The following is a 25,373-nucleotide window of genomic DNA, read 5'->3' on the forward strand; positions in this document are numbered from 1 at the left end:
CTCACTTCCGTAAAGAGCTATTGGTAGGATTACACTGTCAAATATGTTGGTCCACATTCTAATTGGGATGTTGATTTTGAATAATTTCATTTTTATTGCGAGCTTTTTCTTTGAGTGCATTCACTGCCATATTAAAGTTTCCCGATGCAGATATGGTGAGACGGTAGGTTTAATTTTTAGTGTGTTCAATTATGGTGTTGTTCGGGGTGAATTTATATTTGTGCTTCTGATATCAGTTTTTTTTGGGGGGGGAAAATCATGATTTTTGTTTCTTGGAAATTTACTGCCAGGGTACAATTATGGCAATATTGCTCTAGAATATTCATGTTCTGTTGAAGACCTTTGGTTGGTGATTTTTATTTATTTTTCCTTTATTTAACTAGGCAAGTCTGTTAAGAAGAAATTCTTATTTTCAATGACGGTGGGTTAACTGCCTTGTTCAGGGGCAGAACGACAGATTTGTACCTTGTCAACCCAGGGATTCGATCTTGCAACCTTACTAGTCCAATGCTCTAACCACTAGGCTATGCTGCCGCCTAAATTAGAAGTACCAAGTCATCAGCATATAGCAGGTATTTCACCTCTGTGTCAAATAGTGTGAGTCCTGGGGCTGCTGAATGGTCCAACATGTCTGCTAATTCATTGATATAAATGTTGAAAAGAGTTGGACTCAAACTGCAGCCTTGTCTCACTCCTCGGCGTGAAAATAATTATGTTCTTTGGTTTTTGATTTTTATTGCACACTTGTTTTCTGTGTACATACATTTTATTAAGTCATACACCTTACCACCAAGCTCACTTTGGATAATTTTGTAGAATAGCCCTTCGTGCCAAATAGAATCAAATGTTTTTTTTAAATCAATAAAGCAAGCAAAGATTTTGCCCTCTTTTTTTGGTGGACATGTTTATTAATGAGTGTGTGTAAGGTGGGCAGTAGTGCGGTGGTGTTTATTAATGAGTGTGTGTAAGGTGGACAGTGGTGCGGTGGTGTTTATTAACGAGTGTGTGTAAGGTGGACAGTGGTGCGGTGGTGTTTATTAATGAGTGTGTGTAAGGTGGACAGTAGTGCGGTGGTGTTTATTAATGAGTGTGTGTAAGGTGGACAGTGGTGCGGTGGTGTTTATTAATGAGTGTGTGTAAGGTGGACAGTGGTGCGGTGGTGTTTATTAATGAGTGTGTGTAAGGTGGACAGTAGTGCGGTGGTGTTTATTAATGAGTGTGTGGAAGGTGGACAGTAGTGCGGTGGTGTTTATTAATGAGTGTGTTTAAGGTGGACAGTGGTGCGGTGGTGTTTATTAATGAGTGTGTTTAAGGTGGACAGTAGTGCGGTGGTGTTTATTAATGAGTGTGTGTAAGATGTATATATGGTCAGTAGAGCAGTGGTTAGGGAGAAAGACATTTTGACATTTACTAATTACATGTTTTTCTTGATGAAAGGTTTGAATTCTTGAATTCAAAATGCTACAGAAAACCTTTCCCAAGTTGCTGTTTACGCAAATTCCCCTGTAATTATTGGGTTCTGATTTGTCTTCACTTTTGTGGATAGGGGAGATGAGCCCCTGGTTCCAGACATCAGGGAAGCAGCCAGAAGTTAAAATCATGTTGAACAATTTAAGCACAGCATTTTGCAACTCAGGTGTGCTGTTTTTCGGCATTTCATTCCTGCTGTTATCTAGACCACAAGCCTTCTTTGATTTTATAGATTTGAGCTTTTCATTTAGTTCTTGTTGGGTTATTGGGTAAGCGAATGGATTTTGGTTGTTTTTAATGACTGATGTTCAATTTTTATTTAATTTCTAATTGGTTCTGTTGTAAGTCTTTTTGTGGGATGTTTTTGTATAGATGATCAAAGAGTTTTCCAAATTCCTACATATTGTATGGCTAATTCTTGTGGCTTTGTCATCCTAAATTGTTCCACATGCCCCAGAACTTATTTTGGTCAATTGTGTTTTCAATTTCATCAAGTGCCTTGTTGGTATAATTCAATTCTTGTGTTTCAGTGTTTGTTTATACTGTTTCAGAGTTTCAAAGTATTCATATCGTAGCTCTGGGTTGTTTTGCTGCTTATATGTTTTTCATTTGACATTTGTCTTAGGTGTTCTCTCCACTCGCTCTCTCTCACACCTCTCCCCACTCACTCTCTCTCACACACACACACACACACACACCTCTCCCCACACCCTCTCTCTCTCTCAATTCAATTCAAGGGGCTTTATTGGCATGGGAAACATGTGTTAACATTGCCAAAGCAAGTGAGGTAGATAATATACAAAAGTGAAATAAACAAAATAAACAAAAACAATTACACATACAGAAGTTTCAAAACAATAAAGACATTACAAATGTCATATATATATATATATATATACACACACACACATACATACATACATACATACAGTGTTGTAACAATGTACAAATAGTTAAAGTACACAAGGGAAAATAAATAAGCATAAATATGGGTTGTATTTACAATGGTGTTTGTTCTTCACTGGTTGCCCTTTTCTTGTGGCAACGGGTCACAAATCTTGCTGCTATGGTGGCACACTGTGGAATTTCACCCAGTAGATATGGGAGTTTATCAAAATGTGATTATTTTTTTCGAATTCTTTGTGGATCTGTGTAATCTGAGGGAAATATGTATCTCTAATATGGTCATACATTGGGCAGGAGGTTAGGAAGTGCAGCTCAGATTCCACCTCCTTTTGTGGGCAGTGTGCACATAGCCTGTCTTCTCTTGAGAGCCAGGTCTGTCTACGGCAGCCTCTCAATAGCAAGGCTATGCTCACTAAGTCTGTACATAGTCAAAGCTTTCCTTAAGTTTGGGTCAGTCACCGTGGTCAGGTATTCTGCCACTGTGTACTCTCTGTTTAGGGCCAAATAGCATTCTAGTTTGCTCTGTTTTTTTGTTAATTCTTTCCAATGTGTCAAGTAATTATCTTTTTTTTTTCTCATGATTTGGTTGGGTCTAATTGTGCTGCTGTCCTGGGGCTCTGTGGGGTGTGTTTGTGAACAGAGCCCCAGGACCAGCTTGCTTAGGGGACTCTTCTCCAGGTTCATCTCTCTGTAGGTGATGGCTTTGTTATGGAAGATACGGGAATCGCTTCCTTTTAGGTGGTTGTAGAATTTCTCTTTTCTGGATTTTGATAATTAGTGGGTATCAGCCTAATTCTGCTCTGCATGCATTATTTGGTGTTCTACGTTGTACACTTTCTCTCTCCCCACACCCCCTCTCTCTCTCACACACACACACACACACACACACACACACACACACACACACACACCTCTCACACACACACCCTCTCTCTCACACACACACCCTCTCTCTCACACACACACACACACCCTCTCTCTCACACACAGCTCTCTCTCCACACCCTCTCTCTCTCTCACACACAGCTCTCCCCACACCCTCTCTCTCTCACACACACAGCTCTCCCCACACCCTCTCTCTCTCACACACACAGCTCTCCCCACACCCTCGCTCTCTCACACACAGCTCTCCCCACATCCTCTCTCTCTCTCTCTCTCTCTCACACACACACACACCTCTCTCTCACACACCTCTCTCTCACACACCTCTCTCTCACACACCTCTCTCTCACACACCTCTCTCTCACACACCTCTCTCTCACACACACACCTCTCTCTCTGTGTGTGATTGTTAGTTCTCAAATATGATATATATTTTTTAAATATATAGAACCATTATCTTTTCAACGTGACCAAAAGTATGTGGACACCTGCTTGTCAAACATCTCATTCCAAAATCATGGGCATTAAACATGGATTTGCCCCCCCTTTGCATATATTGTATGTATGTGTATGTGTGTATATATATATATATACACACACACACACACACAACATACATACACCTTCATTTAACTAGGCAAGTAATTTAAGAACACATTCTTATTTTCAATGACAGCCTAGGAACAGTGGGTTAACTGCCTTGTTCAGGGGCAGAATGACAGATTTTCAACTTGTCAGCTCTGGGGATCCAATCTTGCAACCTTACAGTTAACTAGTCCAACGCTCTAACCACCTGCCTCTCATTGCACTCCATGAGGAGCCTGCCTGTTACGCAAATGCAGTAAGCCAAGGTAAGTTTCTAGCTAGCATTAAACTTCTTATAAAAATCAATCAATCATAATCACTAGTTATCTACACATGGTTGATATTACTAGTTTATCTAGCGTGTCCTGTGTTGCATATTATGGATGCAACGCTGGGGGATGATAACAAAAGGGCATGTGAAAAAAGCACAATCGTTGGACGACTGTCCCCAACCATAAACACTGACGCCTTTCTTAAGATCAATACACAGAAGTAGATATTTTATAACCTGCATATTTAGCTAAAAGAAATCCAGGTTAGCAGGCAATATTAACCAGGTGAAATTGTGTCACTTCTCATGCGTTCATTGCACGCAGAGTCAGGGTATATGCAACAGTTTGGGTCGCCTGGCTCATTGCGAACTAATTTGCCAGAATTTGACGTAATTATGACATACATTGAAGGTTGTGCAATGTAACAAGAATATTTAGAGTTAGAGATGCCACCCGTTAGATAAAATACCGAATGGTTCCATATTTCACTGAAATAAACGTTTCGTTTTTTGATATGATAGTTTCCGGATTTGACCATATTAATGACCAAGGGCTCGTATTTCTGTGTGTTATTATGTTATAATTAAGTCTATGATTTGATATTTGATAGAGCAGTCTGACTGAGCAGTGGTAGGCAGCAGCAGGCTCGTGCTGTTTGAATGAATGCTTACTTTTGTGCGTTTTGCCAGCAGCTCTTCGCAAGCACAGCGCTGTTTATGACTTCAAGACTATCAGCCTAATGGCTGGTGTAACCAATGTGAAATGGCTAGCTAGTTAGCGGGGTGCTGACTTGGAGTAGTTATTCCTCTTGCTCTGCAAGGGCCGCGGCTTTTGTGGAGCAATGGGTAACTCTGCTTCGAGTGTTGCTGTTGTCAATGTGTTCCTGGTTCGAGCCCAGGTAGGGGCGAGGAGAGGAACGGAAGCTATACTGTTACACTGGCAATACTATAGTGCCTATAAGAACATCCAATAGTCAAAGGTATATGAAATACAAATGGTATAGAGAGAAATAGTCCTATAAATACTATATTAACTACAACCTAAAACCTCTTAACTTGGAATATTGAAGTCTCATGTTAAAAGGAACCACCAGCTTTCATATATTCTCATGTTCTGAGCAAGGAACTCAAACGCTAGCTTTTTTACATGGCACATATTGCACTTCTACTTCTCCAACACTTTGTTTTTGCATTATTTAAACCAAATTGAACATGTTTCATTATTTATTTGAGGCTAAATGGATTTTTATTGATGTACTATATTAAGTTCAAATAAGTGTTCATTCAAATTGTTGTAATTGTCATTATTACAAATACTTTAAAAAAATTTATTTTATTTTAAACGGCCGATTAATATGTATCGGCTTTTTTTGGGTCCTCCAATAATCGGTATTGGCGTTGAAAAATCATATTCGGTCGACCTCTAGTACCAAGATCACCGACAATCCTAGCAGTTTACCAAGATCACCGACAACATTATCAGTGTACCTAGATAACCAATAGGCCTATCTCCAACACCAACTGCCAAAAGAGGGGAAAGAGGAAGAGAGAGGAAGGAGAGAGACAGACACACCACTCATTAGGGTTATAGGGATCCCAGCAAGGTGTGTGTGTGTGTGTGTGTGTGTACTGGGGGGAGACGAGGAGGAGGAGGCGAGGAGGGGCGATGAGGAGGAGGAAGGGGCAGAATGGGAGAGAGCAAGTACGGGTGAGGAGGGGAGTTGGAGATAAGATGAGGATGGGTGAGTATGTTTCGCCTGGGCTATAAACCAATCCCCACCACAGCTAATCAATACAGGCCCAGTGGAATTAACAGTTATCTTAAAGTCCTTTAACAACAACAGCTTGATTAACACAATCATCCATTATTAAACACCCACACACCCAGGGCGCTCAGGGAGGGATGGATGGGGAGGGAGAGAGAGGAGGTACTAGAAGGAGTTAAGAGGGGGCTGAAGTGAGGGAGGGAGATGGAGTGGAGGGAAAGAGAGAGGGAGTGACAGGATAAATATATGTTTACATCTGTTGAAGAATCTGTTCCGTTTCTGGAATGCATTGGTTCTGACGGCACCTGTGGGGATGGGATAGAGATGGTGTGTGTGTCTAGACATGGAACGCTGAGGGGGAGGGGGGTGGTGAGGGTCAGGGTAGAGGTTTAGGAGAAACTGGTGTTGAGCTGGGAGGCTTGCATGCCTGTCATGACTGGAAGCACACAGCCACATAAGAGAGCGGAGAAAACGTAACTGCCCCCAAGGGATGGACTTGGGCAGGGACGGGATGAGGGAGGGACTGGGATGAGGGAGAGACTGGGGCAGGGATGGGATGAGGGAGAGACTGGAGCAGGGACGGGATGAGGGAGGGACTGGGATGGGATGAGGGAGAGACTGAGGCAGGGATGGGATGAGGGAGAGACTGGGATGGGATGAAGGAGAGACTGGGGCAGGGATGAGATGAGGGAGAGACTGGAGCAGGGACGGGATGAGGGAGGGACTGGGATGGGATGAGGGAGAGACTTGGGAAGGGACGGGATGAGGGAGGGACTGGGATGGGATGAGGGAGAGACTGGAGCAGGGACGGGATGAGGGAGGGACTGGAATAGGATGAGGGAGAGACTTGGGCAGGGACGGGAAGAGGGAGGGACTGGGATGGGATGAGGGAGAGACTGGGGCAGGGACGGGATGAGGGAGGGACTGGGATGAGATGAGGGAGAGACGGGATGAGGGAGGGACTGGGGTAGGGACGGGATGAGGGAGGGACTGGGGCAGGGGGAGACTGGGGCAGGGACGGGATAAGGGGGAGACTGGGGCAGGGACGGGATGAGGGAGGGACTGGGATGAGGGAGGGACTGGGCAGGGACTGGGAAGGGACAGGATGAGGGAGGAACTGGGCAGAGACGGGATGAGGGAGGGACTGGGGCAGGGGGAGACTGGGGCAGGGACGGGATGGGGGGGAGACTGGGGCAGGGACTGGGATGAGGGAGGGACTGGGATGGGATGAGGGAGAGACTGGGGCAGGGACGGGATGGGGGGGAGACTGGGATGGGATGAGGGAGAGACTGGGGCAGGGACGGGATGAGGGAGGGACTGGGGCAGGGACGGGGTGAGGGAGGGACTGGGGCAGGGACGGGATGAGGGAGGGACTGGGGCAGGGACGGGGTGAGGGAGGGACTGGGGCAGGGACAGGATGGGGGGGGAGAGACTGGGGCAGGGACGGGATGAGGGAGGGACTGGGATGAGATGAGGGAGAGACTGGGGCAGGGACGGGGTGAGGGAGAGACTGGGGAAGGGGCGGGATGAGGGAGGGACTGGGGCAGGATGAGGGAGGGACTGGGGCAGGATGAGGGAGGGACTGGGATGGGATGAGGGAGAGACTTGGGCAGGGACGGGATGAGGGAGGGACTGGGATGGGATGAGGGAGAGAATGGGGCAGGATGAGGGAGAGACTGGGGCAGGGACGGGATGAGGGAGGGACTGGGGCAGGGACGGGATGAGGGAGGGACTGGGCAGGGACGGGATGAGGGAGGGACTGGGGCAGGGGGAGACTGGGGCAGGGACGGGATGGGGGGGAGACTGGGGCAGGGACTGGGATGAGGGAGGGACTGGGATGGGATGAGGGAGAGACTGGGGCAGGGACGGGATGGGGGGGAGACTGGGATGGGATGAGGGAGAGACTGGGGCAGGGACGGGATGAGGGGGGGACTGGGGCAGGGACGGGGTGAGGGAGGGACTGGGGCAGGGACGGGATGAGGGAGGGACTGGGGCAGGGACGGGGTGAGGGAGGGACTGGGGCAGGGACGGGATGGGAGGGGAGAGACTGGGGCAGGGACGGGATGAGGGAGGGACTGGGATGAGATGAGGGAGAGACTGGGGCAGGGACGGGGTGAGGGAGAGACTGGGGAAGGGGCGGGATGAGGGAGGGACTGGGGCAGGATGAGGGAGGGACTGGGGCAGGATGAGGGAGGGACTGGGGCAGGATGAGGGAGGGACTGGGGCAGGGACGGGATGAGGGAGGGACTGGGATGGGATGAGGGAGAGACTTGGGCAGGGACGGGATGAGGGAGGGACTGGGATGGGATGAGGGAGAGACTGGGGCAGGGACGGGATGAGGGAGGGACTGGGGCAGGGACGGGATGAGGGAGGGACTGGGCAGGGACGGGATCAGGGAGGGACTGGGGCAGGGGGAGACTGGGGCAGGGACAGGATGAGGGAGGGACTGGGATGGAATGAGGGAGAGACCGGGGCAGGGACGGGATGAGGGGTAGACTGGGGCAGGGATGGGATGAGGGGGAGACTGGGGCAGGGACGGGATGATGGGGAGACTGGGGCAGGGACGGGATGAGGGAGGGACTGGGATGGGATGAGGGAGAGACTGGGGCAGGATGAGGGAGGGACTGGGGCAGGATGAGGGAGGGACTGGGGCGGGATGAGGGAGGGACTGGGGTGGGATGAGGGAGGGACTGGGGCGGGATGAGGGAGGGACTGGGGCGGGATGAGGGAGGGACTGGGGCGGGATGAGGGAGGGACTGGGGCGGGATGAGGGAGGGACTGGGACGGGATGAGAGGGGGGTTGGGCAGGGACGGATGAGGGGGAGACTGGGGCAGGGACGGGATGAGGGAGGGACTGGGGCAGGAGGAGGGGTCACTGGCTGGATAACTCTAGAGAACCAGAATAGACAGGGGGGGGGGGGGGGTCTGGTCCTGAAATGGAAAGTTGGAAAGGCTGAGAGAGAGAGATTAGAGGGTTGGGTTTCCCCATGCCAGGGGCTGGGGCTAGAGGGCTCTGCCTGGGTTTGGTGGAGAGGGCCAGGTCGAGCAGCACTGGACGGGATGGGGAAGTGAGTCAGGGGTGATAATTGGTCCTTCACCTTACCCAGCTGACCCAAGGAGAGAAGGGGAGCAGAACTAGACGGGACATGTTGAGAGGGAGGCAGGGGAAGGGTAGACTGAGGAGGGAGTGTGAGAATGATCTGGCCCCTAGCCATGCACAGCTGACCCAGGGAAAGAAGGATGGGACAGGTTGAGAGAGAACGGGTAAGCTAGCTAGGAGTCTAGGAACGGGGGAGACAGGGGTGAGAGTGATCTTGTCCCTGGCCATGCCCAGGTGACCCAGGTAGAGCATCAGCCAACCAGTTAAATAGGAAAAGATCACTCCCTCTGGAGAGAGGGAGTGAGGAGAAAAGGATAGAGGTGAGAAAAAGAGGAATAGGGATAAAGGGAGTGCGCAAGAAGGTGGGGGGAGACAGTATAAATGGGGAAGAACTAGAGAGGGGAAAGTGAGGGGAAGAGGAGGGGAGGCAGGAAAAGCATAGCTGAGAACAGCCTCTGAATCTGGAGTCTATGATCTATGGTATGGGAGGTCAGAGTGGCAGGGACAGGCCCGTGCACATGGCTCTACCCATCTCCACTCATCTTTCCCCCCCCACACACACTACATTATACCAGCGGGGTGCAGAAGAGGGGTTGACTAGTAGGTGCTATTAGCGGAGTGAGTGAGAGATACTGGTGATACTGATTGACAGACAAAGTGGCTGTGGTTCATTAGTAATCTATTGAGTGCGAGTATGTCAAAAAATTGTTTGAGAGTGTAAAAGAGAAGAGTGAGTAAGTAAACGAGTACTATATGTATGTGAGTGCGTGAGTGAGTAAGTAAACAAGTACTATATGTATGTGAGTGAGTGTGTGAGTAAACGAGTACTATATGTATGTGAGTGAGTGAGTAAATGAGTACAATATGTATGTATGTATGTATGTGAGTGAGTGAGTGAGTAAACGAGTACTATATGTGAGTGAGTGAGTAAACGAGTACTATATGTATGTGAGTGAGTAAGTAAACGAGTACTATATTTATGTATGTGAGTGAGTGAGTAAGTAAATGAGTACTATATGTATGTGAGTGAGTAAGTAAACGAGTACTATATGTATGTAAGTGAGTGAGTAAACGAGTACTATATGTATGTAAGTGAGTGAGTAAACGAGTACTATGTGTATGCAAGTGAGTGAGTAAATGAGTACTATATGTATGCAAGTGAGTGAGTAAACGAGTACTATATGTATGTAAGTGAGTGAGTAAACGAGTACTATATGTGAGTGAGTGAGTGAGTCAGTATGGCCAGAAATCTGTATGGTGGTGAGGTAACCCCATACAGACAGATTCATGTCCTGTTTAACTCAGAGGGTAAACTAGCATAAAGCCTGTCCGTCTCTCCTCCTCTGATGTTCACCATCCTAAACCCACTGGAGGACTAGAGGGAGGATTGTCTTACAGGTGGGGGTTAGAGGCTAGAACAGAGCTGGACCTCAACTACCAAGCACTAACGTACCTAACCCTCCTACCCCCTCACCCACTACCCCTGCCCTAACGGGAACACAAGTGTCCCTGCATGCGGCCGGGTAGGAGGGAGAGAGAGAGCGAGCAGGAGAGAGGAGGCCCCATAATTAACATGCCAGGCAATCTGAGGACTCTGTGCTCCTCTTCCCACACAAATGCCAAATCCCCATGATTATTATGGTAACACTTCACTCTGTGAAGACACATGGAGGAGAGGGAGGGAGTGTTGGATTACTGGAGGGTTGAGGAGGGGACTGGGGTGAGGGATAGATGGAGTGAGGAGGTGGAAGCCAGTGTCCTGCTCTGTGATTGACATGTTTAGCAGCAGCTTCCTGGAGCTTTGCGTTATACAACAGAACACATTCTGGGTACTGTACTCAAAACACAAGACTCGGAGCAGGTGGATGGGAAAAAATTGTAAATGTTTATTCTCAACTGCACCGTTTGTAATGTTGACATTTTATTGCAATGCAAACCAGCGGTAGCCTGGTGGACCCAGTGATCAGTTGAACTGAAGTAGCCTGGTGGACCCAGTGATCAGTTGAACTGAAGTAGCCTGGTGGACCCAGTGATCAGTTGAACTGAAGTAGCCTGGTGGACCCAGTGATCAGTTGAACTGAAGTAGCCTGGTGGACCCAGTGATCAGTTGAACTGAAGTAGCCTGGTGGACCCAGTGATCAGTTGACCTGAAGTAGCCTGGTGGACCCAGTGATCAGTTGAACTGAAGTAGCCTGGTGGACCCAGTGATCAGTTGAACTGAAGTAGCCTGGTGGACCCAGTGATCAGTTGAACTGAAGTAGCCTGGTGGACCCAGTGATCAGTTGAACTGAAGTAGCCTGGTGGACCCAGTGATCAGTTGACCTGAAGTAGCCTGGTGGACCCAGTGATCAGTTGAACTGAAGTAGCCTGGTGGACCCAGTGATCAGTTGAACTGAAGTAGCCTGGTGGACCCAGTGATCAGTTGAACTGAAGTAGCCTGGTAGACTCAGTGATCAGTTGAACTGAAGTAGCCTGGTGGACCCAGTGATCAGTTGAACTGAAGTAGCCTGGTAGACCCAGTGATCAGTTGAACGGAAGTAGCCTGGTGGACCCAGTGATCAGCTGAACTGAAGTAGCCTGGTGGACTGAAGTAGCCTGGTGGACCCAGTGATCAGTTGAACTGAAGTAGCCTGGTGAACCCAGTGATCAAGCTGGTTCCACCAAGCTAAACCGGCTGTGCAACAGTCTTCCATTTTTCATCAAACAAACTTCAGCAGAAACCCATACCTGAATAAATAGCCAGGTCTACTGTATGTAGAGGCCAAAGGTTTGCATGAATCCATGTAAACACACTAAAACTGATGTCATAGACTAAACCATAATAAAATCAATCTCAGTGACTGTCACATGACCATGACCTATATGGCCTTGAGGTTTAACATGGGAACATTCCCACCCAGTTGCAGTCCCTATTGCCACTAACTAACACCCCTGTTGGCATGTCTTTGGACATCATGTGTGTGTGCCCGTGCATGTCATCCTGTTAAGGTTTCTGATTTATCTAGCCAGCAGGGCACAGAACACCTTTGACTGCTCTGGGGACCAAAAAAAACATTTACCCCGTTTTTGGCAATGAGGCCCTTTATCTCCTCCCCCAGAGTCAGATGGACTGGTGGTTACCTCGAACTTCCTTCATACTGGACAGAGACATAAAATGGTCTCCACGACTTTATCGGACTCTGGGGAAGGAGATACATTGGATTTGGCCAATTTATCCCTTTAACTGGGAAGAGTTCGCGCTAACGTTACGATTTCTGCCTACAACCACTCAAACCATGGCTTACACATTTCAACACGTTCCTGAACCACCGGGTCCAACCCGCTCACTTATACTCAGAAAAACATATGAACGCACACAGGCACACTAACACAAGCATGCGCGCGCGCACACACACACACCGCATCTCAAAGGTTTCAGAACTCCACATAGATCCTCTGAGTCGTCACAGAATATCAAACACAAACCCTGGTAAAAGACTGTTCTATGCAATGAAACGTGTGTGTGAGCATTTACACAGGCCTGTGTGTGAGCGTTTACACAGGCCTGTGTGTGAGCGTTTACACAGGCCTGTGTGTGAGCGTTTGTGTGTGTAGGTGAAGTATTCCTAGTATCCATCCCCTCTCCGTCCCGGTTCAGGGTGGTTTATGTGCATCTGTCACGCATGGCCTGTCTATCAGGTCTTTAGTTATGGCCAGTTGACAGGTTGACGAGAAGACAGAGCTGAGAGAGGAGGTCCTACCATCATACAGCTCAGTACGGGGGGGGACTGTATCGTAGCAGGCCTCTTAACTGGTTGATCACATGACAATATTGGTTCTAGTAACAATGTGGCCAGAAGAACAGTCCAATCAAATAATCTAATACAGGTGGAAAATGAAGCAGAACAAAAGGATCAATATAACCATGATGTAGTGGATAATGACTCCAGGGACGAGGCTGGTCCTTCAAAACAACAAAGCAGCATGTGTGTGATTCTGTGGATGCCGGAGGGTGCATGTGTTTTTGTGTGTGTGATTACCTCATGCAGCCATGTGAGTGAGTGAGTGAGTGAGTGAGTGACACACACACAGTGTGCCCACCTGTTTGACACCGAGGGCCTGAGAAAGTGAAGAGGAATGAACAGAATGTCTGTCTGTGAGCACTGGGGTTGGGCCCAGATATGTTAGTGTGTGTGTGTGTGTGTGTGTGTGTGTGTGTGTGTGTGTGTGTGTGTGTGTGTGTGTGTGTGTGTGTGTGCCTGATTAACACAGCTATGGGAGAGTGGTGGGGAATGGCATTTAGAGTGGGATATTTTACCAAGCAGCTGAGGAGAGAAATAAACACACACGGGATTCACTCTCCTCACTCTATAGCCTCACTATTAAAATAGTGAGAGACGATTACTGGCGTGCAGAAAGTTTATTTTACACAAACGGGTACATGCATGGACATAGCAACTGTGTAGTCTGACATTAAAAAAACACATGCCCGATAGAGCTGTGTGTGTGTATGTGTAACAGAGAAAGAAGAGAGTTTTCAGGAAAGAGAGAGAGAGGAGTGATAGAGGAGAGATTCTGGTGAGAAACTAGAGAGTGTGTGAACCAGCGAATGATGCAGAGAAACAAACTAAAAGAAAGACATTAAGCCACGGCCAAATAAGAACAGGCTATTGAGTGAGATGCATCAAATGACATCAGCGTGTGTTGTATTGGTGCCATATTTTAACTATATATGTGATGCTAGATGGAATGGTTCAATCAACTCAATACACAAAGAGATCTTTAGAAATCTGCTGCCCTGATTTAAATAAATAAATATGTGTGTGTGTGTGTGTATTATATACCATTTAGCTGACACTTATCTAACGCGACTTCCAGTCACAGTACAGAGAGGGTGTCGTGGGGTTGGCTTGATCTGATTAACGACATCAGAGACAGACGAAATATGAGGTGGCAATCGCTCCGGCCAGGGAACGTAGACCTCTTTATCAACATGTAGTCATGTCGGCCAAAACAACCATCTATAGTTGCAAGTGTGCATGCAACATTTGGTTCTGGGTGCACAGATGAATCTGCCCCGCATCAACAGATCCACACACACACCTGCCCCGCATCAACAGATCCACACACACACCTGCCCCGCATCAACAGATCCACACACACACCTGCCCCGCATCAACAGATCCACACACACACATGCCCCGCATCAACAGATCCACCCACACACCTGCCCCGCATCAACAGATCCACCCACACACCTGCCCCGCAATAACAGATCCACACACACACCTGCCCCGCATCAACAGATCCACCCACACACCTGCCCCGCAATAACAGATCCACACACCTGCCCCGCATCAACAGATCCACACACCTGCCCCGCATTAAGAGATCCACACATCTGCCCTGCAATAACAGATCCACACACCTGCCCTGCAATAACAGATCCACACACCTGCCCCGCATCAGATCCACACACCTGCCCCGCATTAACAGATCCACACATCTGCCCTGCAATAACAGATCCACACATCTGCCCTGCAATAACAGATCCACACATCTGCCCTGCAATAACAGATCCACACATCTGCCCTGCAATAACAGATCCACACATCTGCCCTGCAATAACAGATCCACACATCTGCCCTGCAATAACAGATCCACACACCTGCCCCGCAATAACAGATCCACACACCTGCCCCGCATCAACAGATCCACAAGTTACGTCTCATACCCTAAAGCTGAAGAACTGCACATTCAGGTACTTTTTATGGTGAATTCATTAAACATAGAAAGGAAAATGCCGCACACTGCTGCTCATGATACCAGGTGATTTTATTATGTTGTTCCGACCCGGTCTTCATCATGCCTGTGTGTGTTTATCAGTCAAGCTCGTTGTTAGAGGACTTTAAGATTATTATAACTTTTTGACCCTAGAGTGTGCGTGAACTGTGGCAAAAACAGGGGTGGGAAAAATGCCCAATTGTCATATCTTTGAGTAAAGATACATTAATAGAAAATGACTGAAGTAAAAGTGTAAAATACTGTGTTTTTGGTTATCAAAAGTAAATGTAATTGCAATAACATACTTAAGTATCAAAAATAAAATTAAAAGTATACATCATTTAAAACTCCTTATATTAAGCAAACCAGACGACACCATTTACTTTCTTCCCATCTACAGATAGCCAGGGGAACACTCCAACACTCAGACATCATTTACAAACAAAGTCTTTGTGTTTCGTGAGTCCGCCAGATCAGAGGCAGTAGGGATGATCAGTGATGATCAAAATGCACTTTTGGGTGTCTGGGAAAATGTATGGAGTAAAAAGTACAAAAATATAAATAGTAAAGTACAGATAGCCCAAAAAACGTAAAAGTATTTTTACTTAAGTACTTACCCCTGAATAAAATCACCCGGGCGCACGAGCAAGTGTGCGGCAATTTCCTTTTCCTGTGCGCATGACTAAATCACTTTGAATAAAACCGTCTGCTAAATGGCACAATAATATATATTTTTTAATTGAATCACCAAGTCATGTGAAGACCTAATAACAGAGTCCAAGGGTAAGATTACAACATCGTATTATAGAAGAATTATACGCTCACTAAGTGAAGCCTAAATACATCTGTGGTTAGATGCACACATGACACTGAACACCACAGGTAGCATGTGTGTGCATGTGCACACGTGTGAGAGATGACAGGTTGCAGACAGTGGGAAATGACAATGAGAGGTTAACAGGGTCTGATGACAGACCACACAGCAGTGATTTATAGACCTAATAAATGGGCTGATCGTCGGCACGGTAACGAGATCCCCACAAGGTTTGGGGAATGGGGGGGGTACCAATAACTTGATGCTGAGATGGGGGGGAAATAGCTGCCATATCAGATCCAGTACAGGAACCTGAACCACTCCACCTCTAACGCACAAACAGGTCAACATTCTTACCCCCCCCTGGTGGGAGGAAGAAGACTGTGTGTGTGTGTGTGTGTGTAGCAGTGAAAGGAATCTGTCCTGCCAGGGTGATTTACACAAAACAGAGCTAGAGACAAACTGACAACAGAAACTGCAATAAAACACTACCCAGCCACTGACTGAGGGGATAAGAATGTGTGTGTGTGTGTGTGTGTGTGTGTACCAAATAAAGTCATGCCAACTCTCAATCAGTTAACCATATGTTGAGTGAGGGACAGCAACAGTACACACACCCCTTCCTATATCTAGAAATACTCCTTCACACCATCACACTAGATAATCTGCCATTTGTTTAGTAAACAAACAATAGTCGGTTGCCCTCTCAGCTTTGCCCTTTGACCTTTGCAAAACCAAAGTGGACACGTTGTTTACGGAACGCACAACCTAGGTTACACTTGTGAGGAACACGTTTTGGTTCATTTCCTTCCATTGACGAATGGTCAATTTATTCATCGTCTTTTGTTTGTAGCGCTCCTGTTAATGTTGAGTAAGTATGTGCATCCGATTATGCAGACTACCTGGCCTGATTGTCTTAACTCCCCACCACTGTGGAGCTTCTGAAAGTCATTTTTTTCTTCACAACGTACTTTTATTTCCCTTGAGAATGACAGTAGGTCCTCAACGTAGCCCGTTTTAAACATCTGTCCAGCTCTCTTCCACTCTTGCTCTGATCCGGTGGAAACTTCATAAAACAGGCCTACCTGATTACTTCTTATCCCTGGTGCAGATAGCCTACAGCTGTCTGTCAGGAGCTCACTGGCACGGGAAACTATGAGGGCCCACAATATTCTATACAATGTTGCAAGGTTGCAAGCACCAGCTTCAGGCCAGACCAAGTTAATAGTTGATACAATGTTTTAAGTTCCTTGCAGACAGGCCATGTGTAGCCAATGTGATCTATAGAATGTCTTTTAAATTAAGATATTTTCTACCTGGAATATTTTTTTTGTTGGCTTTATTAGGCTATTTATACATAGAAGCAATAGAAGTTACTTTAAGAATCATGATTAACCACATTATAATGATTTTGAGATACGAAGGCTTTATTCTAAATGAAATGAAAATCAGAACTGGCACGCAGATCGGTAGAAATAGTAGGATAAATTGTCACTCCAAATGGAAAAGGTTGACAACCCCTGGTGCAGCCTATTACCTACCGGTAACTTCAGGAGCTTCATGACAGAATCTATGACCAGCAGTAGCTGGAGGAGAGACAGGAACAGGTTCTTCTTCTGGCCAGACTATTACACCCCCCCCCCCCCCCCCCCCCAAGTCATTTGTGAGTCTTAATTATTGAATCACTGTGTGCTTAAAGCATCAGACAAGCTCAGTAGCCTACATATAGTTGATTTTATGAAAACATATAGGGTGTGTCGATATAGGGAAAAATACAAGTTAACATTTTGACCAATCGATTTGTTGAAAGAACAGACGACGCTAGGTTGACTAAGATTTCGTTTTGTCAGGGATAGCCCTAGTGGAAACTACAAACTTCAGAAGCCTTTTTAAACCTCAAATGCACTGCTAGTTTGCAATTCCTGCTCTACAGGACAATTCATGCAACAACATGGTGATCAAATTAAGATCATACGTCATATGTTAAAGGGGAAATCCACCACTTTTCAACCTCATATTCAATATCTCCAGCACCATACCAGTGTATTTTACAAATGACGTGTATCTACATTCTGTAGTTTCCCTTTAAGATTCAGAGAAATAACAGAGCAAACAATGTGATTATAATAGGCTACACCTACATTACACAGAGACATAGATAAACAGTCACAAAGAGACCAACAAAGACAGATGGAGAGGCTGAAATAGAGATGGATGGAGGGAGGGAGAGAACTAGGAGAGAGATCCGTCACATAGGGCCTGAACCCGCATGGCTCAGCACTCCTCCACCCTCTTCCTTTCTGTGTTCTGTCCGTTCCTGTCGTTTATCTGCTTTATTAGGTTATCTGGGCTCTCACCCCCCCCCCCATCCCCAGGATTCATTATGGCCTTAACTGCTCACTTAGGTTTATGCTCTCTTTAAATTAAACTGCAGATAACCGGGCAGCCAAATAAACACCTGCACTACCACCGAGAAAGAGAGAACTCATTGAAGAGGAAATTAAGAAAAATAACAGTGTGTGTGTGGTCATCAGTACTGTAAGACTGGTCCACATCATTAGTAATTCAATTTGCTCTTTATTAGAGGCTCTTATCTGCAGCACAGACGGCTACTTTCTATCTCTCTCCCTCGTTCCATCTTCTTCTATCGCAACATTCTTTCCTCTATTTATCCTTCCCTCCATCACTGAGAAACAAACAATATAAGTCCTGCTTCAGGCCAGCTACATCTCTACACTTACAGAGGACGATAAAGCACAGAACTAGGAGAAAGAATGACTGGATGGAGAGAGACGGGGGGGGGGGGGGGGGGGTCAGAGACAGAACGAGACAAGAGAAGAATTAGACAGTAGGAAAGCAATTGAGGACAGATAATTTGTGTGAGAGGGGGAGAGGAGGAGGGTGAATGAAGAGAGAGAAAGGAGAGAGAAGCAGAGAGAGTGAGCTATGGAGAGAGTGCCAGACAGCCAGCCATCAGGCTGAATAAAGCCTAATGTTAATAGTGATGGCTTTTTTAATGTCTGCTCGACTCCATTGACTGGGGGCGATTACACTGAGATGGGCATGAGAGGGATGAAGAGAATGGAGGGGTGGAAGGAAGGAAGGGAGGAGGGGCCGAGGGTTGTAAAAACATAGATTGCATTCCATCAGGTTAGGTCTATATTCTCTAGTTCGTTAAAACAATCCAATTTGCAAAAGGATAATTATGCATTAGCTGCTTTTTATCTAGTGGGCTGGCTGGGGGGAGAGGAGAGTGGTGGTGGTGCCAGGACTTGATAGCAGCAGCCTCTTCCCCACCTTCACCCACTGCAAATTACCCACTATCACAGCTCAATTGGGTAATCAATTACCACCCCTTCCTACCCCTACACAGATCACAGCAGCTCTCCATAGGCCTCTCATAGAGAGGAATGCTGACCCCTATTGGAGAGAGGGGACAGTGTGGAATAAAATTGGCCCAATCAAAGCACTGGCAAGAGTGCAAATGTCCAACAGTGTCCTAAAATGAGTCACTAAACCATAGAGCTATTAGATAGACTGGATCCACAGTACTGTCCATGTAATGTCATTCTCCACGGAGGATATATTCATTAAGTGAATTCGTCACGGCTAAAAGAGAACACCACTCGCAACTAGCTGAATTAATTAGCTAGACCTCCTGAGTCCCGAGTAGAAGGAAAATTATAGTAAACAACCTATTTATCTAATTGGACCTCTATATGATTTACTCTCACTACCAGTGGAAATCTGACGGTGTGTTAAGTTTAAAATGGATAGAAATTCCATGAATTCCTCCATTTATTTCAGAGGTACAGTTGATATAACAGGGGTCAGAGTTGTAAATTGACCAGAAAAACCTCTTGGCCTAATAGGATGGATCATGTTTACCTCCGTATTCCCTAGTGTTTGCCAGGACGTAATCGTAATTAGTAAGATCTTGTTTATTTTTACTGGTTAAATAAAATGTCAAATAAAGTGCTGTCTTTCTACCTGTCCTGGAGGGGCTGGGGGAGAGACGTCGTAGCTTGTGTCTGCCGAACGAGACCAGTTCACGGGACATGGTCCTCTTCACACCTCCCGGGCTCCAGACCGGGGTGTGTGTCCGAACCGGGCTGTGTGTCCGTCGGCGGAGAGAGTAGCGGCTGTTCAGGGTCATGACTGCTGGGCTGGACCTCCGCTCGGATCCAGACTCACTGCAACACACAGGACAAGGTATGTGTCAGAGACAGGTAGGTGTGTGTGGTGTGTGTGAAAACATTCAGAAAAATATAGATTTGGCCAAAGGCAACATTACATGTTCACATATACAAAATCAGGATAAAAAGAGACATATTCCAACATGCATTACCAGACGTAAGACAATTGGTGTGATACAAGTAAAGACAACTCTGACTTCCCTTAATCCTCCTCTTTCTCACCTGCTAGCCGGCCTCCTGATAATCTTCATCCTACTCCTGAGTTTGAACCCTCCAGGGGAGGAGGAGGGCGGCACTATTATGCGTTGAGTTACAGATAGAGGGACACTGGACACCCCCTTGGCACCGTTCTCTTTCTCCGAGGTCCAACGAAACACAGACCCACGTCGGGCCCCTATCCCTCCTCCTGTACCAGTCTGCCCCCCTCCTCCAGACCCTGCTTTCCAGCGGTAGAGACTACTGAGGGAGGTGGAGGCACCTGCTGCCTTGCGCTGCTTGGCTAAAAGACTTGGGGATTTGGGTTTCTTGGATTCCCCCTTTCCCTTCTCTGGAGCTCTCTGAGGCAGAGCCAGGGCTTTGGGTGATAGGGGCTTCCGGGACAGCCTGGCCTGGCCACTTGCAGAAGACGACACCCAGGTGTACTTGGTGGTCTTAGGGACTGCGATGGATAGACTGAGCCTACGGGGAACCTTCTTGATGGGGGCAGAGGCTCTTCTACTAGGGAGCCCAGGATGGGAGACTGGGATGGGGGAAGAGGTGATGAGTTTGTCTGGGGGCTGGGCCTCTGTTCTGGCCTGGCTGGGCCCAGCTCCTCCTGGCTGATGGCTGTTCACCCAAGTGAACTTGGAGTGTCTTTGGGGAGAGGATGTTGTCTGGGGCTGGGCTGGTGTGGAATTGGACATGGGGCTTAGTTGGGGTCCTTGTAGGGCACTAGGGGAGGCAGAGAGAGGGGGTGAAAGAAGTAGAGGTGGGTCCGTATCGCTAGGGATGAGGTTGCCGGTGGTTGCCTTGACAGTATGTTTACCTCCTGTGCTGGTTTTCTCAGAGTGACGAGGTCTGATATGCAGCTGAGCAGTGCTCTGGACCATGGTGGTAGTAACAGTAGATTTGTCTGAGACAGGGACACTTGTCAATTCTGTATTATTTTCTCCAGGGGCAGTGGCTTTCACAGGCAGTCCCATGCCCTTCTCTTCAGTGGTGGGCTGAAACTCATATTTAGTCTCTCTCTGCTGGTCATCTGGAGGTCCAGGCCCTGTTAGCCCAGAGAGTCCCAGCCAAGCGTCACCCCCAGGTCCTGTTCTCCCTCTGCCTGATTCAGTCTCTGACTCTATAGCTGTGGCTCCACTGCCTGTCACAGTTCTTCTCACTCCCCCTGTGAGTACATACTGTTGGCCCCTTGGCCCTGTTAGATACCCAGACGTAGCATATTTTGTTCTATCCTTCTCTCCTTTATCCAGGTCCTTATTGCTGTGGCTGGGCTGTGAGGTGCCTCTAGCATTAAGGGAGAGCAAGCCAGTAGAGGAGTTGGGTTCTGCAGAAACTAACGGCTGCTCTAAAGAGTGCTTGGCAGTCTGTATAGTAGGTCTACTTTGCTGGGCTGAGCTGCTCTTGTTATTGAGGGAGTAGGTCTTCCTCCAGTGTCCCGCGGACTGGGGGGGGTAAGGCCCACCCCGGGAGGGGAATGTGGGGGTGAAAGATGAGCTGTGACCCCTGCCTCGTGGCGGTGGCCTCGCTGGGTGCCACTGCCGGCCAGAAGTAGGGACATCACCATGGACACTCTTGTGGTTGTTGATGAGACCTGTTAGATGACAGAACGAGGTTAAGAGGTAGCTGGAAAATGTGGTAAATTCAAGTTTAAAGGCGTGAATCTAGCTAGCCTCTACGTTCGGTCGTCCATATGTATAGGCAAGAATATAGTTAGTAACCTACGCGCCTGCTAGCGATAGCCAGCTAGCTAGGCATAAACTGATAACGTATTGGTTCGCAAAGCCAACACAGCATTCATACGTCTCAAATTGAATAGTTCAGTATCAGCTAGTTATTAAATATAATACACCAGATATGTTCACTGTACTGTAAACCACCAACTTACTTTGCAACAGATCGATTTGTCTTTTCAGCGCGTCTCTCTCCATGTTTACGTCCGAAGCTCATATCGTCATCATGTAGCGCCACGAATATGTGTATTGCCGCGTTCAAAACAACTTGGAACTCGGAAAAAACTAGCTCCGACAGGGGAAATTCGATTTGAACGGTCATCAAACTTGGAATTTCAAGTCGGGAACTCGGGCCTCTTTCCTGAGCTCCGGCTTTCGGACCCAAAGATCACTGGCGTGATGATTTTTGTCTCGTATTTTTCCAAGTTCCCAGTTGTTATGAACGGGGCATATGACGACACAACAGTGAAACGAAAGAGGAAGTGAAGTGACTCGCTAGATACCGAATAAATCTTGCCTACTCTCGTAAGAAGATTTACATCACAATTTACAAGGTAAACAATATTGACTAAAATTGTATCTATAGTACAGCATATGACTGAACATACAGCTTGTAGTAATTGGACTGATAGTTATTGCCCAATGCAATGGAGGAAATAAATAGCTGCTATCGAAGTTGGTTTGCACTTTGCTCAGTAGTCGCAGTTGGCAGCTGGCTTTCACTTTCTACGTGTGGTCTAATGCTGGTGTTATAATGGACTTTCTACGTGTTGTCTAATGCTGGTGTTATAATGGACTTTCTGTGGTGTGAGTAAGTTTACGTATGTGTTTATATAAGTACAGTGCATTCGGAAAGTATTCAGACCCCTTCCCTTTTTCCACATTGTTACGTTACAGCCTTATTCTAAATGTTTTTATCTCCCTCTCAATCTACACACAATACCTCATAATGATGAAGCAAAAACAGGTTTTTAGAAATATTTTGCAAATGCATATAAAAAATCAACAACATAAATATTACATTTACATAAGTGTTCAGAACCTTTACTCTGTACTTTGTTGAAGCACCTTTGGCAGTGATTACAGTCTCGAGTCTTCTTGGGTGTGACGCTACAAGCTTGGCACACCTGTATTTGGGGAGTTTCTCCCATTCTTCTCTGCAGATTTCCTCAAGCTCTGTCAGATTGGATGGGGAGTGTCGCTGCACAGCTATTTTCAGGTCTCCAGAGATGTTAGATCGTGTTCAAGTCTGGGCTCTGGCTTGGCCACTCAAGGACATTCAGAAACTCGTCCCGAAGTCACTCCTGTGTTGTCTTGGCTGTGTGCTTAGGTTCGTTGTCCTGTTGGAAGGTGAACCTTCACCCCAGTCTGAGGTCCTGAATGCTCTGGAGCAGGTTTTCAGGAAGAATCTCTCTGTACTTTGCTCTGTTAATCTTTCCCTTGATCCTGACTAGTCTCCCAGTTCCTGCCACTGAAAAACATCCCCACAGCACAATGGCAAATTCCAAGCAGGCTGTCATGTACCTTTTACTGAGGAGTGGCTTCTGTCTTTCCACTCTACCATAAAGTCCTGATTAGTGGAGTGCTGCAGAGATGGTTGTCCTTCTGGAACCTTCTCCCATCTCCACAGAGGAACTCTGGAGCTCTGTCAAAGTGACAAGGCTCTTCTCCCCTGATTACTCAGTTTGGCCGGGCAGCCAGCTCTAGGAAGAGTCTTGATGGTTCCAAACTTCTTCCATTTAAGAATGATGGAGGCCACTGTGTTCTTGGGGACCTTCAATGCTGCAGACATTTTTTGGTACCCTTCTCCAGATCTGTGCCTCGACACAATCCTGTTTCGGCGGTCTACAGACAATTCCTTCGGCCTCATGGCTTGTTTTTTTCTCTGACATGCACTGTCAACTGTAGGACCTTATATATAGACAGGCGTGTGCCTTTCCAAACCATGTCCGATCAACTGAATTTACAACAGGTGGACTCCAATCAAGTTGTAGAAACATCTCAAGGATGATCAATGAAAACAGGATGTGAGGACAGACGAAGGGAGGCGAGAAGCAAGTACAGGGACATTTAATAAACAACATGAAACCGAACATGGATCTGGACAGGGAAAACAGAAACAACAATAATGCTGACACGGGGAACAAACTGAGGAACAGAAAGATCTAGACAGGGCAATCAACAAATTGACGTAGTCCAATGAGCGCTGATGCGCGTAATGATTGGCAGCTTGGCGCCCTTGAGCACCAGAGAGGGGGAGCGGGAGCAGGCGTGACACAGGATGCATCCAATCTTCATTTTGAGTCTCATAGCAAAGGGTCTGAATACTTATGCAAATAAGGTATTTCTGTTTTCATTTTGTCATTATGGGGTATTGTGTGTATATTGATGAGGAACACATGTAATACATTTTATTATAAGGCTGTAACTTAACAAAATATGGAAAAAGTGAAGGGATCTGAATACTTTGTGTGTGTGTGTAACAGCATGCGGAACATCCTATGCCTTGTACAGTCATTAAAAACAAAATATACATCTTCACATGTTATGGCCATTTCTATTCAAACCCTGTTTCTTCCCTGCATCAGCCATGGACACATGTGATGTGAAGATGTACTACATCATCATAGAGAAACAAATGTTGCTCATCAATGCTGGCCACATCTGTTACATCCAGGAGAGCAGGTACATGTCAAGGCTTAGCAGATCTGAATGTCTGCAGGAATTGCCTGTCATTTGTATGGGCTCCAGATATGACAGGTTGCTGAAGGTAAACCACCTAAAACCAGTGACTGCTAAGGAGGCAGAGCTGCTGCAAGCCCTAGGAGAGGACTCAGAGAGACTGAAGTGGTATTTAGAGAGGGATGCTTTGGCTACAGCCCTGGGTTTAACTAAGGATACACCTGTCACTGTGGAGTTGGATGGGAAGTGGCTGCAGGGAATTGTACGGTACATTGGAAGGTTGACAGAGCCAAAGTTCACAGACCCCATCGTAGGAACCTTCTTTGGCATCGAACTACAGGTAGCGTTTGCAAATTGTGTATGTTCATACATGTATTATTCTGTTGGAAATGTGTTATTCTACATATCACATGGATATCTACCGGGTTATTCATATGTCCTCTGAATTCCTCATAGGGAGAAGACAAAGGAAAGGGACCAACAGATGGGACATATCTGTCAAAAACCCTATTCTCCTGCAAGAAAGACTGTGGGATTTTTGCTCCATTTTCCAGAGTGAAACCCATGTTTTCCAAACCCAAATTGGTGTCCAAGTGTCTGACCTTTCCAGCAGCCCAGCTGGCCACGCAACCGTCGTCCCAACAGGCCCACCATCAGCCCCTCTCCACCGGAGACAGAGTCACCTTCTTCATGGACGAGGACATCCTCCATGGGATGGTGATGGATCTGGAGGAGAAGGAGGGCAGGACCTTAGTCATCATCTCTACTGTGAGTGCAGAATGATTGGCCGATAGAGCTGTGAGATGTGGCCTATAGCAGGGGAGTAATTTGGCTTTTGGGGTGTGACGGGTGTGTTTCCTGTGTTTGCAGGACCGGGATGAGAAGATCACCCTACCGCTGGACAGCGTCATCAAAGGGGACCTGCTTCAACAGGGTGTGTGTGTTTGTGTGTCTGTCTGTGCATAATTGTAATAAACCGTGCGCAAATATATTTTTTGATG

General features: G+C 46.9%; 2 protein-coding genes across 7 annotated transcripts in view; one reads left to right on the top strand and one right to left on the bottom strand.

The window, feature by feature from the left end:
* LOC139409438 (zinc finger CCCH domain-containing protein 3-like) overlaps positions 1–22,017 on the bottom strand; it is a 101,476-nt gene extending 79,459 nt beyond the window's left edge. For both annotated transcript variants that reach the window (XM_071154593.1, XM_071154594.1), the window contains exons 1-3: positions 21,846–22,017; positions 19,976–21,551; positions 19,548–19,750 (exon numbers count right to left, since the gene is read on the bottom strand). In XM_071154593.1, the coding sequence (XP_071010694.1) occupies positions 19,548–19,750; positions 19,976–21,551; positions 21,846–21,888 (1,822 nt within the window). In that variant the 5' untranslated portion in view covers positions 21,889–22,017. The remainder of the gene's footprint in view (positions 1–19,547; positions 19,751–19,975; positions 21,552–21,845) is intronic.
* LOC139409440 (cylindromatosis (turban tumor syndrome), like) overlaps positions 21,466–25,373 on the top strand; it is a 43,440-nt gene continuing 39,532 nt past the window's right edge. For 2 of the 5 annotated variants that reach the window (XM_071154596.1, XM_071154595.1), the window contains exons 1-4: positions 22,398–22,497; positions 24,279–24,712; positions 24,829–25,140; positions 25,243–25,306. In XM_071154596.1, the coding sequence (XP_071010697.1) occupies positions 22,482–22,497; positions 24,279–24,712; positions 24,829–25,140; positions 25,243–25,306 (826 nt within the window). In that variant the 5' untranslated portion in view covers positions 22,398–22,481. Of the gene's footprint in view, positions 21,596–22,149; positions 22,502–24,278; positions 24,713–24,828; positions 25,141–25,242; positions 25,307–25,373 lie in introns of those variants that run through there. The other 3 variants (XM_071154599.1, XM_071154597.1, XM_071154600.1) reach the window with 3 other exon arrangements.

This window comes from Oncorhynchus clarkii, chromosome 5 (assembly GCF_045791955.1).
Source record: "Oncorhynchus clarkii lewisi isolate Uvic-CL-2024 chromosome 5, UVic_Ocla_1.0, whole genome shotgun sequence".
In the NCBI taxonomy this organism is placed as follows: Eukaryota; Metazoa; Chordata; class Actinopteri; order Salmoniformes; family Salmonidae; genus Oncorhynchus; species Oncorhynchus clarkii.